The sequence below is a fragment of the Trichosurus vulpecula genome, chromosome 6 (genome assembly GCF_011100635.1).
Source record: "Trichosurus vulpecula isolate mTriVul1 chromosome 6, mTriVul1.pri, whole genome shotgun sequence".
Classification (NCBI taxonomy): Eukaryota; Metazoa; Chordata; class Mammalia; order Diprotodontia; family Phalangeridae; genus Trichosurus; species Trichosurus vulpecula.
In genome coordinates this window covers 226742229-226761324 of record NC_050578.1, presented here as the reverse complement: position 1 = coordinate 226761324, position 19096 = coordinate 226742229, and the positions used below count along the sequence as shown (strand labels likewise).

The window sequence follows — 19096 nt, the reverse complement described above, 5'->3', positions numbered from 1 at the left end:
ACGTCTGTTGAATGAATTCCCAAACCAAGCTCTCCTCTGAGCTCTGACCAGTATCTGCAACTACCTGTTGGGCATCTCCATCCCAACGTCTCATCGACATTTCAGAAATCATTATGTACAAGATATCATTCCCCAAGAACTTGCTCCTTTCTCTCAACCTCGCCATTTCTGCTGAGGCCACCACCACTCTCCCAGATACCCAGGCTCAAAATGTGGTATCAGCTTTGACTCCTTCCACCCCCCTCACCCCTGATGCCCAGTGCAGGGGGCTGCCAAATCCTATCAATGCTACCTCTACAGACATCTTTAGCATCTCACTCCTTCCACCTACATTAGAACCATAATTCAGTGCCTCTTGCCTAGAATTACATGACCAAAAAGCTTGAAGGGGCCCTAGAGACTATCTAATCCAACCCCCCCCCCCTTTTTTTACAGGAAATAGAGACGATAAGTGACCTGGCTAGAGTGACACAGTCCAGATCCCTGGACTCCAAATCCAGTGCTCCTTCCCCTCCCCATCTTCCTTCCAGGCTATCTGAATGGACGTTCAGCTGATTTCCCTGCCTCAAGCCTTCCCCTTTCTCCAGCCCCTTCCTCACCTAGCTTGCTAAGTTACTTCCTAATACAAAGATGCTGGATCAGCTCACCTCTCTGATCCAAGAATGGTTTCTCATTTCCTAGAGAAAAAAGACAAAATTTCTTCACCAGCCTGATGTCCAAACTCTCCTCCACGCACTCTCTATTCTAACAGAAGGAAGACTGATCCCCTGATACCATTCTGTCCTCTCTCTATGTCTGCCAGATTAAATCCTCCTTATCTCAGCTACAACTTCCTCCAGGAGGTCTTCCCCCAGATCCAGCCAGACTCTCGACAATCCCTTCTTCCCCGATCTTCCCCAATCTCTCCTCCCTCTCCATTTCACCTCTCTAGCCCATATGTAAGATGCACCCCCTCCTCACCTGTCTCTGGGCACTCCCAGTTGCTCCTGGACTGCTGGCTGACTGATCAGCTCTCCAAGGTTCAGCTCTGATTTCCCCAACAGTTAGTGCCCACCCCCTATTTCATGCATCTCCTGTAGGCAGATATTCATGTGACCTGGCTGTATCCCCCAAAAGAATATAAGCTTCTTGAAGGCAGGGATTATCTCCTTTTATATTTGCATCCCCAGCATCTGGCATATAGTGGGTGTTTAATAAATGCTTACTGACTGATCACAGATCTAATTTATATTCTAGTTGTTTCTGTATATAGTTTGACCATCAATTAAACTGTTAAGTTCTTTGATGACAAATACTGTCCCAGAATCGAAAACGGGCCTCAGAGGCTACCCAGTCCCACCACAAGCATTTCCTCAATAACCTACAAAAGAAGGCATCCAGCCTTTGCTTCAGGGCTGCCAGAGAGGAAACCACCACCACCATGCTTGCGGAGCTCCTACGGTAAGAAAGTATTTCCTGACCATACATCTGAGCCTCCCTCTTTGTGACTCCCACCCCCTTTGCTGCCATACTGCTGCCCTCTGGGGCCAACGTGAAAGAGAAGCATCAGTTTTCGACATGACAGCGTGACAAATACTCAAGGACAGATAACTCGGAAATCTTTATACCCCTGGCTCCAGCACACTTGACAAAAGTGAACTGCTGATCTGACCACTAAAATTTGCCATCTTCCATAAGAGAATATTCTCAGAAGAACATAAACTGAGGCAAATTACTGGAGTGATCTTACCTTGAATCCACTCCTGTTTCTTCTTCTTATCTGAGGCACTGATTTCAAATGTCTTATCTAAACATTTTATTAGGAAAAGACATTTCTTTCCGTCTTTGTCAGGTAAGGACTAGAATGGAAAACAAATTATTAGTTCTTTTAAAACCTATCTTGGAATATTTATGACATAACTCCTAAAAATCTGGCCTGAAATTCTGAGGTACAATGAAAACAATGTCAATAAACACCTTGGTTTCCTCAAAGGACATCACTGACTTATAGAACATATCGGGCTGCTAGGTGCCATAGTGTGTAGAGCGCCAGGCCTTGAGTCAGGAAGACTCCCCTCCCTGAGTTCAAATCCAGCCTCAGACATTTACTGGCTATGTGACCCTGAGCAAGTCACTTCACCCTCTTTGCCTCAGTTTCCTCATCTGTAAAATGAGCTGGAGAAGTGTGTTGGTAAACAAAATGGGCTCTTAGCACTCAGTTCAACCAAGTGCCCTTGAAGAGTTTGGCCTTTGTTTCCTTGATTAGATTTGGGTGTCCGTGGTGACCTCCTTGCCTCAGGAGAGGGCCTAGTTTACACATGAGTTTGAGTGACATGTTTGGGACATCAGAGGCTTTTAGACCACATGGGTTTAAGTCGCCTCTTTGTGACGATTCTAGGTCACATGGGTGAGTCGCATGTGTGACTCACCCTTGACCCTTAAAAAGATATAAAACCAGGGGTTGGCTTTCTATTTTTCGGAGCTCTTACCCACAGCAGTGGTGGCGCATGTAACTCTGGGCCAGCCCTTGTTATGAGCTCCCGGGCTGAACCTAGATGTTGGTAACTACGAATCTGTATTGGGTCTGTCTGTCGATGTTTGTAATTTGTTTGGATTTGCTCCAAAGTTCAGGGTGCTGGCTTTTTCCCCTGAACTAAGTGAATGGTGTTTGTATGCTGAATTAAAGTAAGCTTGTCAACCCCTTAACGTTGCTTTCCTTAGTGAAGCAGATAAAAAGAACCTGGGCTTTTGCAGCGTGCTGGTAGCGTGCCTGTTGTTGGGCTTGTGCCGGTCTTTCACCCCCACAACAGCTGCTAGCTGGATTGTTGAAACAAGAAGGAAATGGGAAACCACTCCAACATCTTTGCCAAGAAAACCCCAGATGGAGACATGAAGAATTGGACATGGCAGTAATGACGAAACAACAACACAGAACATTTCAGATCCCAAATCAGACACTAAATATCTCATAGTGTTCAATGACTTTTGAGAGAGAAAAGGAATGTTGGCAAATATCTAGTCCAACCCCATCATCGTGCTTGTTGTTCAATCATTTTCATCATGTCTGACTCTTTGTGATCCCGTTGGGGGTTTTCTTGGCAGACACTGGAGTAGTTTACCATTTCCTCCTCCAGCTCATTTTACAAATGAGGAAACTGAGGCAAGCAGGGGTAAGTGACTTGCCCAGGGTCACACAGCCAGGACGTGTCTGAGGCCAGATTTGGACGCGGGTCTTCCTGACTCCAGGCCTGGCGCTTCTCGCACTGCACCACCTGGCTGTGCCCCCGTCATTATACACTTAGGAAAACAAGGGCCAGAGCGGGGCAGTGACTTATTTAAAGTCACCCAGCCTATGGCAGAGCTAGAACAAGGGCCAAGTCAGGAGATGGGAATCTCTTGACTCAAGTCCAGACTCCTTCCACAACCCTACTATATTTGCCTATACATTTTTTTTGAGGGGGAAAGGCAGGGCAATTGGGGTTAAGTGACTTGCCCAAGGTCACACAGCTAGTAAGTGTGTCAATACCTGTACGTTTTTGAAAAAAGAAAACTTTGCATTTTCCCAATGTCCCATTTTCAAGAGGCAAATGCAGATCCAGAATGAGGATAATTTCAGCCCCGGGGGAAGCACCTAGTAAGTCATCCCAACAGAACACTAATAAAAGAAACAGAAACTTTACCTCTACACAGCAGCTGTCATCCAGCATTATATCTCCTTTCTTATCCTTTAGATCCTCACTTACATAATAAGAAATGATGTTGGGTTTCAGCACAAACCAACGTTCAGTCCAATTTTTCCTTCTATGGCCCTTCTTCATCATGTAACCCTAAAAGAAATGAGAGCTGATGTCAGTGTTTCTGGAGAACCAGCTGCTTTCTTCTTTAGTTATCGGAGTTGGCACACTATCCGACCATCTGGTGCTCGTCAACTGAATCGCACTTGTAGTAAATTATCCACCTTACTTACCTAAAATAGTTAGGAGAGGGTGGATGGGGGGGCTTCTGGCACAGGCTCAAACCCACACTCCTAAGCCCAGCTTTCAAGATCCTCATGATCTAAACCCTAGCATTCACCTCTCATCCTGGAGAGGTCAATGTCCCTACCCTGTCGCTCAATTATCCTAATATGCATTTCTGCCTTTTCTACCATACCTCAGCCTAGACAGCCCGCCCTCCCTGGCAGAATCCTGCCCAACCCTCAATTCCTAGATTAACTGCCACTTCTTATGGCGCTAACAAAGTGTACCAACTAGACAATAAATGTCTGTTGAATCTGATTCCTACAAAAGATAGTCTGCATCATTCATTTGACCATACATTACCTTTGCATGTATATGTGACCAGTCTCTCCAGTTAGTTGGTTATCAATCAATAAACATTTATTAAGCATTTACTATGTGCCAAACACTGTGCTGGGGTCACAGAGATGAAAGTGAGACAGTCTGTGCTCTCAAGGAGTTCACATTCTGCCAGGGGAGACAATAGGTACATAAAAGAAGTACTGAGTACCTGGGGCAGGGAGAATTGGGAAAAGTTTCATGTAGGCATCAGTATTTGAACTGAAAACTGAAGGAAATGAGGGATTTGAAGAGGCAGAAGTGAGGAAGGAGAGCCTTCCAGGTACAGGGGCTAGTTTTTGCACAGGGACAAGAGATGATTTGTCACAGGTGACTAACAGTAAGTGAAGCAGTTTGGCTGGATCTTGGACTGCATGGAAGGGAATGATGCATAATAAGGCAAATTAGAGCCAGATTGTGAAGGGTTTTTAATGCAAAAAAAAAAAAAAGAATCTGTGAGAGCTTAGAGCCTCGAGTAGCCCTGGAGTGAACAGAACAGCAGCAATGCTGGTCAGACGTGTGCTTCAGGAATGTCCCACTGGCAGCTGTGTAGAAGATGGACTGGAGACGGGGGAAGGCAGTCAGAAGACTACAGGAGGCATGTGAGGAAGACCTGAAGGAGGGCACTGGCTATGTGAGTGCAGAGAAAGGGCTGTGTGTGAAAAGTGCCGAGAAAGGACATGCCAAGCAAATAAGAGGGAGAAGTTAAGGCTGACTCCAAGGCTATGAACCTGAGTGACCCCCAGGATGGAGGTGCGCTCATCTGCAAAAAAGAAATTCAGCAGATGAGTGAATCTGGAGGGAAAGCTAATGAGTCTGCTTTGGAAAAGGCTTCTTTGGGGGGCTCTCACGATATCCAGCTGCAAGTGTCCAAAGGGCTGTTGATGTAAAACTGGAGCTCAGGGGGGCCAAAGTGGGATTATATAGACATGGGAACCATCTACAGAGAGCTAATTATTAAATCCATGAGATGACTTGGTGGCTGAGAAAGAGGGTAGAGAAAAAAGAAAAACGTCTGGAACAATGCTCAGAGGTAAAACCACAGTTGGGGAGGGATGTGATCTAGTATTTTTCAAAGATGTCAAAATCTATGAAAACATTAAGAGCCAAGAGTTAACCTTATTTAATTAACATGCAGATGCTAAGTTAGATTCAGAGCTTTAAATAGATAGGAAGTCCTCAAGTTACAAAAAGTATGCATCCCCAAATCCGAAAGTCCTAGAACAGTATTGTAGATACCTGAATCTTTTTTTTTCTAATGATGATGAAGTAAATTAAAAGAAATTCATTAGGCAAGAGAAAGTACAAATTTCAGAAAATCCTGATTTGGGATAACATGAACATAGGAAATCTGATGGGTCCAAGAAAAGCAGTACAAATTATATGAAAAAATAATGTAGATGTGAAGTTTCACGGGAGGGATGTTGTACAGATGTCCTTGAAAAGTAGGGTGCACATTTCTCTTCAAACACACATACTTTAAAAATAGTATTTAAACCCCTCTAACATGAAAACCTACCATAATACTAAGGAAATAAACTTTAAGCCCATGAAAAATAAACTTAAAAGGTTCTAAGGTAGAAGGAAAGTCAAATCACTTTTACCTGTTTCAGCACATCTAATATAAGTTCGTTAAAAACTTCATTAATTGCCATAGACACTGTCTGCCGATCCATGCCTTTGCTAAACTGTCCACTTCCAATAAGTTCAATTAATTCCCATGCAGACAGGCCCTCTCGATTGGCATCAAAGTTGATTTTGTAATGTTCAAATTCTTCTTGCTGCCAAACGCCCCCCATTGCTTCAGTAAGCTTCTTAAGCAGGTATTCAATCTGTACAAAAAAAGTAAAAAATGTCATGTAAGAGTAACATACCTGGGCAGGTAGGCAGCTCAGTGGATAAAGCATTGGAATCACAAGGACCTGAGTTCAAATCCAACCTCGGACACTTACTAGCTATGTGACCCTGGGCAAGTCACTTAACCCCGACTGCCTGGCCAAAAATAATGTATCATATTTAAAACAAATGTAAACGGCGTTGTTTAGGAGAAATATCATTTAACCTCAGTGTTCTCGGCAACTCTCTAAGACCAGAAATTCCAGCTTCCATCAGTAGAGGGAGTTTCCTCATTTGGGAGGCCTCTCTGTCAATAAAATGCTAAGTCCAGTGCATATCCTGATTCTGTGTTGCTTCAACAGTCCTGGTAGGTTTAAGGAATATTCATTAACGGTGTCAGCAAGGCACAAAATTAAATGTTTTCCAATTTTTAACTAAAAATAAGTAGACAGCATAATACACAATGTTTGACACATTGAAAAAAAGTCAGCAGCACCAACTGTGCTGATTTGGGATAAGAACTACATGAAACTGATAACTCTCGATGAACATATAAATATTTAGCACTAACCAAATGCAGGAGAACAAATAAAGGTGATCTAGTATTTTTCAGATCTGTCGAAACCTATTTAAATATTATTAAGAGCCAAATGTTAACCTTATTTAATTAACATACAGACACTAAGTTAGATTCAGGATCTTAAATAGGCAGGAAGTCCCTGAGTTACAAAAGTAATGCAACCCCAAATCCAAAAGTTATTTGTAAATTTGCTGTTTGAAATTCAAGAGAGTTTTTCCTCTAGAAATGATATTATAAATGAGAGTTGAGTTTCCAGTCCAACCCAGGGGTTTTTCTAATTAATCTATTTAATTCAGCTATCCATTTAAAAAGAAAATGTTGAAAATAATACTACTGTAATGCTTAGTAATGAAACAATAAAGGAAAAACATCAAATAAGAGCTTTACGTTTCTATCAGATGTTGCTGCTAAGCAACCTAAATCAGGAGTCCAGGACATGAGGCCTTTCCAGAAGGTTCCCTACAGGAACATTCACCGCTTAAGAGATGAATCTTAGACAGTGAATCTTTAATATATTTGATTTCACTTTCAAACACAGGGTGTCTCTTGCCTTTAACTCAGTGTAAGATTAGCATGACTCTTAGAGTGAGAGCAAGAACAGACTTGGAACGGACTGGCTCTTGGGACACTTACTGTGTAGCATGCCCTGAGCTAAATGTTGGGAAAACAAAGAAAGGCAAAAACCAAATCCTGCCCTCAGAAAGCTTACTCTAATAGGGAGACACAACATGTAAACAACTAGGGGCATACAAAATATAAACAGGGGCTGGCACCAGCAGCTGGGTGGGGAGTGGGAAAGAGCCAGTGAAGAATCATGAAAGGTTTCCAAAAGAACACAGGATTTGAGCTGAGTCTCAACAGAAGCCAGGGAGACTAAGAGGCATTGGAAGGAGCAAATCATGCCAGGCATAGGACAGCCATTGCAAAGATACAGGGAGGAGAGGTGAAGGGTACAGCAAGGAGGCCCGTGTAGCTGGACTGTAGTTTATGGAAGACAGTAAAGTATGAGAAAGCTGGAAAGGTAGAAGAGTTTTAAATGGCAAATATGTTTGATCTTACAGGTAACAGGAAGCCACTAGAGCTCATCACCTTGGCTGCTGAATGAAGAATGGGCAGGAGTGGGGAGAGACTTGGGGCAGGGAGACCATGGCAAGGGTTATCACAGTAGTCCAAGTGAAAGGGGATGAAACATGCCTGTATAAGGAGAAAGAAGGGAATGGACAGGAGAGAGAAGGGGATGGGCAGAAGACTTGTGGTGATGGTAAAGAAAGAGGAAAAGATTTGGCAACAAACTGGATATGGAGGGTGAATGAAAATAAGGAATGGAGGAAGACACCAAGGTTGCAAACCTAGGGATACCGGGATGGGGGGGGGGGGGGAGGTGTGGCTTGAGCTTGGGAAATTCAGAAGAGGAAAGGGTTAGGGGAAAGCCAATGAGTTCTAATTTGGACCTGTTAAATTCTAGGTGCCTATAAGACATCAAGATGTCCAAAAGGAAATTAGTGACGTGGGATTAGAGTCCAAAAGAATGACCAGGACTAGACATAGAGATCTATGAATCATGTACACCGAGGTGGTAACCAAATCCACAGGAGCCAATGACAGAGGAAAAAGAGACCTACAACAAAGCCTTGGGGGACATCTACAGATGAAGAACCAACGAAGGAGAATGAGACAGTATGATCAGACAGATAAAAGAAAAATCAAAAGAAAAAACTCACAAAAACCTCAAGGAGTATCCAGGAAGAGGTGGCAGAGATGGGCCAGACCAGCTTCCTTGCCATCTGCCATCTCAATGGCTTTGCCTGCATTGTCACTCATGTCAAAAATGCACTCTTCCTTCCACAGAAACCTTAAGATCCCTAGTCTCTTTCAAAGTTCAGCAAAAGTACCACCTTCCACACCTTTCAGGGGGCACGCCTTCCCACCAATATGTGCCCCTTCTATTTGAGTTATCTTGGATTCATTTTGTATCCATTTCTACATGTACATGGCATCTCGAAACAAAAGGCAGGGGCTATTTCATTTCTGTCTCTGCAAACACCTAGGCAGAGTGCTTAACACAAAGTAGGCACTTAATGAAATGCTTACTGATTGGCCAATGTACTCCCTCATTTTTACCTCTTAAAAACCTAGCTTCCTTCAAGGCACAACCAGGTGCCCCTGGTGACGAGGAGTTTTCTTGATGCCCCTAATTGCCGGAGCTCAATAACACCTCTATTTCTAGAGTATTTATATACCGCCCCCTTCTCAAAAAGTCAATGCTCCTTGAGGGCTTTTTTGTATCCCTTGTATATAATAAGCATGAAACAAATAGTTATTAAGTTGCATTGGCCATGATTCGGTTTGGAGGATGGAACAAATCTGGAGAAGTAAAGATAGCAGGAAGAAGAGGAAGGAGAAATAGGACAGGTAAGAAATTTCCAGAAGGTAACTAACTGGGCAGGTGTTAAAAGAGAGGAAGCGGAGGTGTTTAAGCTTGGTACAAGTACAATTTCCTGGTGAAAAGAAAGGTGAGATCTAGCCTGTCCTCTTTTAACAGCCCAGAAAGTCAAAGTGACTTGCCCAGGTCCCACAAAGGAGTGAGTGGAATCCAGCCCCTCCTCTAGAATGCTTTCCCTTACACTGTGCTTGCTTTCTCTCTACATCTGCTATAAAGGAGGCAACAAGGGACAGTGAGGAAGAATCCCAGAGTTCAGAGAGCTCCAGCTGCCCCTGGGACAAGGGCAGCACAAACGGTGGGGGAAAGAGGGAAAGCGGAAGGCGGAAAAGCCTCATGGGGACATGAAGGGGAGCAGTGGCCCCTAATTACAAACTGGGCTAGTGCCCTGGTGTAAAATAAAGAGCCTGGAGAAGAATCAAGAGACCTGGGCTCTTGGCCCAGCCCTGCCACTAACAAGCTTCCTATCTTTGAGGATATCAATTTCCTCCACTGCCAAATGAAAAAACTGGACTAGATTCTCTCCAAGGTCCCTTCCGGCTTCATGACCTCCATCCTAAACTGTATCAATTACACTCAGTATCTTATCCAAGTCCAAAAAATCACTAACTTCAGGATCTCTTGATGCGTTCAAACGTTCCTACTTGTCATTACTGAGTAATATTAAGAAACAGCCCGTGTGCCTCTATGGACTCCTGCTAAACACCAACATTCTGAGAGCTCATTCAGTTTCAGGAAGCAGCTTACTTCCTATTTCCATTCAGGTTTCACCCAAAATAACAAAGAATGAAAATTCCAGTTGCATGTGATGTTAGATAGCTAAAGCTTTATCGCCTTTTATAGTTGAAAAGCCTGTTACCAAGGTTGGGCTTAATAGTCAGATTTTCTTTAAGGATCTTTCAAAATTATATCAGTTTAATTTGGATAGCATCTTCCAACTCAGTTCTTCTGAACATCAGACACATGTCCTGCTTTATTCCTGACTCACTGAACAGCTGGCACCAAATATATTGGGGTAATGGCAAAAACAGTGGTCCCAGAATCAGAGAAACCAAGTTCAAATCCCACCTCATACCCATATGAGCTCTGTGACCTTGAACAAGTCACTTAAGTTCCAGGGGTTTCTGGCTTTTTGTCAGTAAAAGGAGGAGGGGGTGACAAGGTGGTCTCCGAGGTCCCTTCCAACCCTGTCTCCACGACCCATGGCAATACCTACTTTCTGTGGCAAACACAGATTTCCAGGAGTGTCTCTGAAGGATGGGTCAACGGACTAGAATTCAGAAGTAAATCAACAAGCATTAATTCCAAGAATAACCTTGGCCAAATCACTCCACCTCTTTCAGTCTCAGTCTCCTCTTCTGTATTGTACCACCCATCCCACATTATTTGTTGTAAGAAACAAATAACAGAATGCAGGCTAAAATGTCTTGTAAGTGTAAGTGCTACGGTCACATATTACTATATTAAAATAAAACAAGTTGTCCGATGCAAGAGGTGAGAATACCTTAACATTGGAATTTAGTCAATTAACCTTTACTTAATATCCAGGGTGATGGATAATACTGGGTGATAGAAAACTGAGTCCCCAAAGAACTAAAAAATTTTTATTATAATTAGATTTTCTATAATTTTTATCTATAGAAATTATCTGGAATAATCGAGATGCGCAAGCACAAGTCTACACAAAACAGAGAGGAAAAGATGGGAGGAGCAGGCAATCATTGAACATCACTCATTTAAACTGGTCAAAGATGTGAAGATTGCACTCACACAGTTGGGTACGGAAATGCATTTCACTCAACAGAGAAACAGGAGAGAAAAAAGAGAGGAGAAAAAGAGGGAGGGCAGATTAAGGGGGGGATTAGTCCTAAGGATTAACAAAGTACAAAAATATTTATAGCAGCTATTTTTGCAGTGGGAAAAATGAGGAAATTGAGGGGGTGCTCATCAATTGGGGAATGTGTGAATGAGTTATGGTACATGAATATGACGGGATACTACTGTGCTATAAGAAATTACGAAGATGGTTTCAGAGAAACCTGGGAAGACTTAAGTGAACTGGTACAATGAAGTGGACAGAACCAAGACCAATATCTATACAATAAACTACAATGTTACAAAGACAAATTTGAAAGACTTAGACCTAGTAATGCAATGACTGACCACAAGAGGACTCATGATAAAACACGCTACTCACTGCCTGAGGGAAAGATGATGGGACTCAGCACAGCAGGACATTCATAGAGAAATGATGGGACTCAGCGCAGCGGGACATTCATAGAGAGATGATGGGACTCAGTGTGGGGGGACATTCATAGAAAGATGATGGGACTCAGAGCAGGGGGGACAATGATAGAAAGATGATGTGATTCAGTGCAGGGGGGACGTAGTTTTTTTGGACGTGGACAACGAATGGAATTTGTTTTGCTTGACTATAAGTGTCTATAACAGGGATTCTGTTTTTCTTTCTTTTTCAGTAGGGGAGGAGAGGGAGAGAGAAGAACTTCAATTGACTGAAAAAATTAAATTTAATATTAAAAAATGAAGGGGCAAAAAAGGGAAGGAAAAAAAGCAGAGGAGTTGTCAGAGACAAAAGAAGTACCAAAATAATAAAGGGTCAAAGATGCACGATGAGGAAAAAAATATCAGGCATCAGGGGTTGCTTAAAACTACTAACTGCTACAAAGAAGTCAAAGAGAATTCAATTCAAATGTTAATTAAGCTTTACTTAATTAGTAGAAGCAAGGCACTGTATTAAAAAAAAACAAACCTGGGAACTCAAAAAGAAGAACCCAGAGTTCCTTGCTCTCAAGAACTGGGAGATAGCACATGTAGCCAAATAATTGTACTGTAAGGGTCCTAACACACAGCACAGAAAAGGCAATGCTAGGACATGAGGCTGAAAAGACTGGTGGCAGTCAGATGTAGACAAGCTTCTAGACCAAGGTGAGTTTGGTTTTCTCCCAGAAGTAAAGGAGAGAGCTCATAAGTAAAACATTTACAGTGTATCTCCTCCATTATAAGAATAAACACCTTGGGAGCAGGGGCATCCCCAGCACTTAGTATAGTGCTGCTATACAGCAAGACCTTAATAAATGCTTGTTGAATGAGTGATTTAGAAATAAAAGGAAGACATATGGCAGCTTAAGGGCAAAGCTGGGGCATGTGAGATGTTTTTAAAGGGCAGGATGGGTATGTCTATAGGGAACAGATGAGCCAGGAGAATAAAGACAGAAAATATTCAATTTGGTGATCAGAAGCAGCATTCTTCACATCAATTTGTAAGGAGTAACAGCATTTCAAAGAGAGGCACCACCAATTAAATTCTCTTTATCTTTCATATGGCTTAACTTTTATCTACCTCTACATGGCTGACATGGGCTGGTGCAGTGGATAAAGCATCAGGCTTGGAGTGAGGAAGATTCATCTCTTGAGTGCGAGTCTGGCCTCAGACACTTCCTCACTGTGTGACCCTGGGCAAGTCACTTAAGCCTGCCTGCCTTAGTTCCTCATCTGTAAAATGAGCTGGAGAAGGAAATAGCAAACCACTCCAGTATCTTTGCCAAGAAAACCCCAAATGGGGTCAGGAAGAGTCAGACACGACTGAAATGATTCAACAACAACACACAGCTGACTTTTCTCAAGACCTGTTTTCTGTGCAGAGGTCCAGTCCCACATCTACAACTGCCTCTTAGACCCCTCCATGTGGATGTCCCATTATCAATCTCAAATTCAATGTATCTACAACCAAATGAATTCCCCTCCTCACAAAGCAAAGACTGACTTCTGACCTTGAGTCCTACTTTCCCTATTTTATTGAATGAGGTCATCATTCCTTCGGTCAACCAAGATTTTTAAAAGTCCGTTGAATGTGACTCTTTTAAAAAGGAAACGGTTGCTTCCAAATATAAAACCTCATTGTGGGGCTGTTAAAATGACAATGTAGCCCTTGGTCTAGAGATGTGGAGAGGGCAGGGAATTTCCATGACCAAAAACCTCATAAGATTAGGCCTCAAGTAGGCAGCACTTATCAATAATTTACAATGAGATCTGCGTATCTTCTTCTCAAGGTTTTCCCCTCTGAGATCACTTTCTCATTGTCTCTAGCATGCTCATGCTCATTCTTTTAAAAACAATCATACAGCGGCATATCTTAAAATAATACATAAAAACAGGATCAAACACCACATGTGCCTGGGCAGGCTGGCTCGGTGACGCAGGAGATCGGGGACGCTGTGGATCAGAAGACGAGAAACAGAAGCCACTGTTTTAGGGCCTCCCCTCAAACCCTCTCCTCACATGCTCACATTTCTGCAGAGACTCCAGGGTCAAGGCAAAGCGCCCGACAAGCACCCAATGATGGGGCATACCCCATCCAGGCCCCAGAAGGGAAAGGGAGAGACTGCCGTCCACAGCTGTTTGCATGGGCTCCCCACTTAGACTGTGAACTCCTTGACCACAGGGACTCTGTGTGCTTCCCTTTTTTCTAACAGTGCTTAGCACAATGCCTCGCACATAGTGTTTAATAAATGCTAGATTACTCACTATGTTATCAGTAAGCACTATTATCCTAGAATTCCAGCCACAGAAGTGACTGCAGAAGTCCCCAAGTTATCTAAGCTTGGAAGCCAGGCCCAAACTACAGCTCTCCTAATTAGCAGCTCTGGGGCCCTAGGCGCAGCACCTTGCATAATTCTCATCTGCAAAATAAAGATGGAAGACAGCCTCCCTCACAGGGTTGTTGGGAGGAAAAAAAAAATCAAGAGCACTTTGCAAACCCTCAGCCTCTGCAGCTCATTATCGTCATCTGAAGCATACATCTTATTTATTACTCCTGGTGTCTTTTCATGTTACCTAAGAGGCATAATTTCACATTAGTTTTATGTGGACAGGCACAAGGCTCAGGGAATATTAAAAGTTCATCTAATATGTTTCTAAGGGTAGCAAAGTGGCCCAGTGGATAGAGCACTGGGCTTGGAATCAGGAAGACTAATCTTCCTGAATTCAAATCTGGATTCAGACACCTACTAGCTGTGTGACCCTGGGCAAGTCACTTAACCCTGTTTGCCTCAGTTTCCTCATCTGTAAAATGAACTGGAGAAGGAAATGGCAAATCACTTCAGTATCTTTGCCAAGAAAACCCCAAATGGGGTAGAGAAGAGTCAGACATGAGTAAAAAATGACTCAACAACAATATATTTCTGGTGATGAGTTTGTATTCTGGAAAGACACAAATATAATCTTGCTTATTCCACAGAATATTCAGATCCATTTTTTTGCTTAGTGTTATACTCTTCCATGAAGCTCTTCTGGTAGCAATAGAATAGTATGTAAACTTAACTCTAATTCTAATCTAGAGAAAATTATCAGTGATTTAAGGCCAATATTCTATAGGTAAATACTTACCTTCCTCCTCCCCCTCAAAAAAATAAAAACAAAAACAAAAATCCAGGAAATACTGACGGTGTGATTCTGAGAGATGTTCCTCCCTTTGTAAAGCATTAGCTTCTCTTGAAATGGCCCCAAGATGTCCCTAAGTGACCAGACTAACTCCATCCACTACTTATAGACTCTGGGCAACCCCTGGTTCAGATGCAAGTCCAGGTGGTGGAAGGAGGAGACTGCCCCCCAAGGCATCCAAGAAGGCTTTCTGTACCTCTCCAGGGTGTCCAGTAAAGCAAAGCTGTCCTACCAGCTCTGGATAACAACAAAGCCAAGAACACGTCTCCAGACACATCCTGCCTCTGGTAACTGAAGTCTCCCTGCCCAGGGCTAGGCCCTAGAGACAGAAACAGAATGAAACAGTCCTTACAGGCCAGGAGTGCCCTTTAAGATAGGGACTCCAAGGCACAGGGGAGGAGGGAGCACAGCCCAGAAAGCCAGTGCAGAGGCCTCAGGACCAGAGATGGAAAATCAGGGAGGAAGACCAGAGAGAAGGCCAGTTTGGCTGCAGACTGCAGAATGGGGAGTTCTGTCCAGGGAAGCCAGAAAGATGGGGAGGGCCAGGTTATGAAGGAGGTTAGAATGATAAACAGAGGAGTTTCTATTTTATTCTAGAGGCAAGAGGAAGGCACCAGAGTTTACAGAGAAAGGCAGTGATACGGTTGGGTCCGTGCTTAGAACAAAATCATTCCTGAAGAAGATGTAATTAAGTGGAGAGAGATGAGGGGAGGAGAAATTAGAGACTGATGCAAAAAGCTTTCAAGGCCAAAGGTGATTCAGGCCTGAACTAAAGTGATACCTGCATGAGCAGAAAGAAAGAGGTGGATACAAGAGGTACTGTAGAAACAAGATTTGCCAAATGACTGGCTATATGGAGCAAAGTTGAAAGTAACGCTAAGGTTGCCGATCTGGGAGATCAGAAGCATGGAACCTCCAAAAGAAGCAGGGAGGTTCAGAAGAGGCACAGGCATTTCATAACACAAAATAGAAGAGGGGTGAGGTGGGAATGGGGAGAAAGACAACGGCCCTGTTCTGGATGTGGTGAATCAGAAATATCACTGGGACATGGAGTTTGAAATGTAAAACAGTCAATTGGTGATGCCAGACTGAAGCTCAAGGACAGACTGGGACCAGATATGTAGAGAGAGGGGTCGTCTGCGCAGAAATGATCATTGAACCCATGGGAGCTGTCTTCATCTTTCCAAAAATAAGTCTACAATAACAGGGCTATTTGCGGTAACCTGTCCATTTCCAAGACAGGTTAATAACGGAACACACGTGCTCATACAGTGACCCACAAGTCTTCCCACGGGAAATGACTTCACTTGAGTATCTACTGAATAATATTCCAATTTTGGAATGCCTGGAAATCCTATTTTCTTCCAATTTCTAGAAAAACATAAATTATCAAATAAATCTGATATACTTAATATATACTTATAAAACTCGATTTTTAAACTATCACAGATCTCTTAGCATTACAGGTAGGGTTTTTTTTGTTGTTTGTGTTTTCTTACCACCTTTAGGTAGATGTTTCTTAAGCTGTCCCTTACTAACATTCATGGGATCATAAGATTTAAAGTTCAAAAGTTCCTTTGCCCTTTGTTTTACAGATCAGGAAACGTGACCCATAGATATTAAATAAAATAATTTAAACAAAGGTCACATAAAATATAAATATCAAATCTGGATTTGAACATAGGTTCTCGAGTCTAAATTCAGCATTCTATATACAGTACTATTTCACCCCAATTCATTAAAATAATTTTCTTTGGCAAAAAAAAAAAAACCAGCATACATCCCACTTCCCATTTCCCCATTTAGGTACACATACAATTCAACCAATATTTATTAAAAGCCCATACCTCACACCAAATACTTTTGTTATTAACACAGTAAGATACTAAATGTCGAAGAATCTCTTGCTCTAATGTATGATTATCTTTCTTGGTTCCCCCAAGTTAAGTTCAGAAATCTACGCTTTTTAAATAGCTAACCCCCATAACACTAACAGACTCATAGCAGCTTGAAGTCAAAGGAGCTGAGTTCGACTCTATCACTCACTCCCCATGTGGCAACAAGCTGGTCATTTATTCTCTCATGGCCTCAGTTTCATGACTGGTTAAATTGGGAGTTGGTGAGGGCGGGCAGGAGGGGGAATAGCTCGCTGGCCTCGAAAGTCATTTCCATCTGTCCCTCATGACTCTAAGAACAGTGACGGTGTTAGGAATGCTGTGCATCCTGGCTGTCTCGTTTTCCTAGTCCTCATTCTGCTTCAAGGGACAACAAAAAGACTCATCCTCTGTCCATCAATTGGGGAATGGCTGAACAAGCTGTGGTATATGAAGGTAATGGAATACTCTTGTGCTATAAGAAATGGGGATGATAAGGACTTCTTAACAACCTGGAAAAACCTACACGACATAATGCTGAGTGAGCGGAGCAGAGCCAGGAGAACATTATACACACCCACAGATATATGGATTCAGTGAGGACTAACCCTGACAGACTTTGCTCTTCTCAGCAACACAATGTGCAAAGACAACTCCAAAGGACTCACGATGGAGAATACTATCTACATCCAGAGAAAGAACTATGAAGTATGAATGCATATCGAGGCACACTTCATGCTCGCCTTTTTCTCCCCCCCGCCTTTTTTTCCTCTCTCTTGTATTTGTTTTTGGGTTGTGGGTTTTGGTTTTTTTTGGTTCTGTTTCTTCTTTCTCATGATTCATTCCATTGGTCATGGTTCTTCTCCACAACTTGACTAGTGTGTAAATTAATTCAATGCGAAGTTATACGTGGAAGTTATATGGGATTCCATGCCATCTTGGGGGGGGGGGGGAGGGAGAGAAGAAAATCTGGAACTCAAAATTATGCAGAACCGAGTGTTGCAAACTAAATAGAAAAAGAAAAAAGAAAAATAAAAAAGACTCATCCTCCAAAATATGTTTGCAACTGACAAGTGCCTCAAAAATAGAGGAGACGTAATGTGGCATGGGATTTCTCAGAGCTATGTGGTTGTTCTGGCATTACAACGTTGGGCAGACAGCTGGGAAAATCCAATTCTCCTTTGCATTTCGTCAAAGACCGAGAACTTCATGGACAGACACTCTACCACCATCCTAACTTTGAGACACAGGAAAACACATGAAATTTCATGACTTCCCTGGAAGACACAATCGCAGATGCTCAAGCAGAGGTGTCAAACACTGGCCACTCCACACGGCACACAACATTCCCACGTGCCCCAAACCAGATTCAAATGCAATTAGGAAATACTTGACAAATGAAATGAAAATGCAATAGAACATAGACAATGTGAGTGTGTGATTTTCTAAGGCAATATGTGGTCCACAGGGGTCCTTAGGCATGGTTTAGTGGCCCCTGTTTCTATTTGGGTTTGACTGGCCTTGAGCAGCACTGACAGGTTAAGTGACCTGCCCAGGGTCATACAATCTAGTAGATGTGTGAGGTGAGACCTGAACCTAGGTCTTTATTAATCCAATGCCAGCTGTCTTTCCAGCAAGCAATACTGCCTCTCTTTATAATACATATTTCAGCAAAACATCATGCTGGAACTTAAAACACTAAGTGATAGGCCCATATTCAATAGATTATGACAGCCTTGAAAGAAATTTCCCTCTGATAATCCTCGCTGACTTCTGTACAACAGTCGACATGTAAGTAGGCAGAAAGCTATGTCTGCTAAATATGCCTTGTCTTGCAGAAAGCCATTTTGGGCATCAGAGATGGATTTTTCTATAATTGCAGCAATTCAGAAGAGGAAGAAAAAGAGTCCCACCCTGCTTGCCAACCTACAGAAGAATTTAGCTTTCCCACAGCATTCCATTTTGGCCTTCCCCGGTGAAAGACTATCTGCAATTAGATGAGGCAGATGCCTGGCTAAATACTGCATTTCTTACCAATAAAGTCTAGTCCAGAGGCTGTTTTCCTCCATATCCATTTTAAACCACAATGTTTCTAATTTGTGTCTACCAAAATGCCCTATAGTTTTTGTTTTTTGTTGTTTGTTTAAAAAAAAAAAAAAAAAGGTCAGGCCTGAGTCAAGAGATCTGGGTTCTGCCGCCAAACTTGATGCGTAACCTGACGAAATTAATTTAACCCCTCCGAATAATCAATTTCCTTCTCTGTGACATGGTACCCATTCCATCTATAACATTCTATTACTCTATCATAATAAGAAAGCTCATTTATACACGTTTTTCAAAATTACCTCTTACCTCTTCAGGCACAATAATTAAGGGGTATTTGTCCTCGGATAAAAAGTTGAAAATAACCCACACTTTAAATGAGTCTTCTTCACTGATGAGCAAGGGACTTTTGGTGAGATTTTTTTTGACACAAAGCGTCCAACACATCCTATTAAATTCAATCTTGTCAAAGTTTCCTTGAACCTAAAAAGGAAGGAAAAGTACAAAACATTTAAAACAAGGACCGCCAAAAATAAGTGCAGGTATA

General features: G+C 42.5%; 1 protein-coding gene across 1 annotated transcript in view; it reads right to left on the bottom strand.

Annotated features, from left to right (window-relative positions):
- The window catches only part of SWAP70 (switching B cell complex subunit SWAP70), an 87664-nt gene that overhangs the window by 27911 nt on the left and 40657 nt on the right, over nucleotides 1-19096 (bottom strand). The window contains exons 3-6 of the mRNA XM_036763898.1: nucleotides 18859-19032; nucleotides 5921-6148; nucleotides 3660-3806; nucleotides 1730-1838 (exon numbers count right to left, since the gene is read on the bottom strand). Of these exons, the coding sequence (XP_036619793.1) occupies nucleotides 1730-1838; nucleotides 3660-3806; nucleotides 5921-6148; nucleotides 18859-19032 (658 nt within the window). The remainder of the gene's footprint in view (nucleotides 1-1729; nucleotides 1839-3659; nucleotides 3807-5920; nucleotides 6149-18858; nucleotides 19033-19096) is intronic.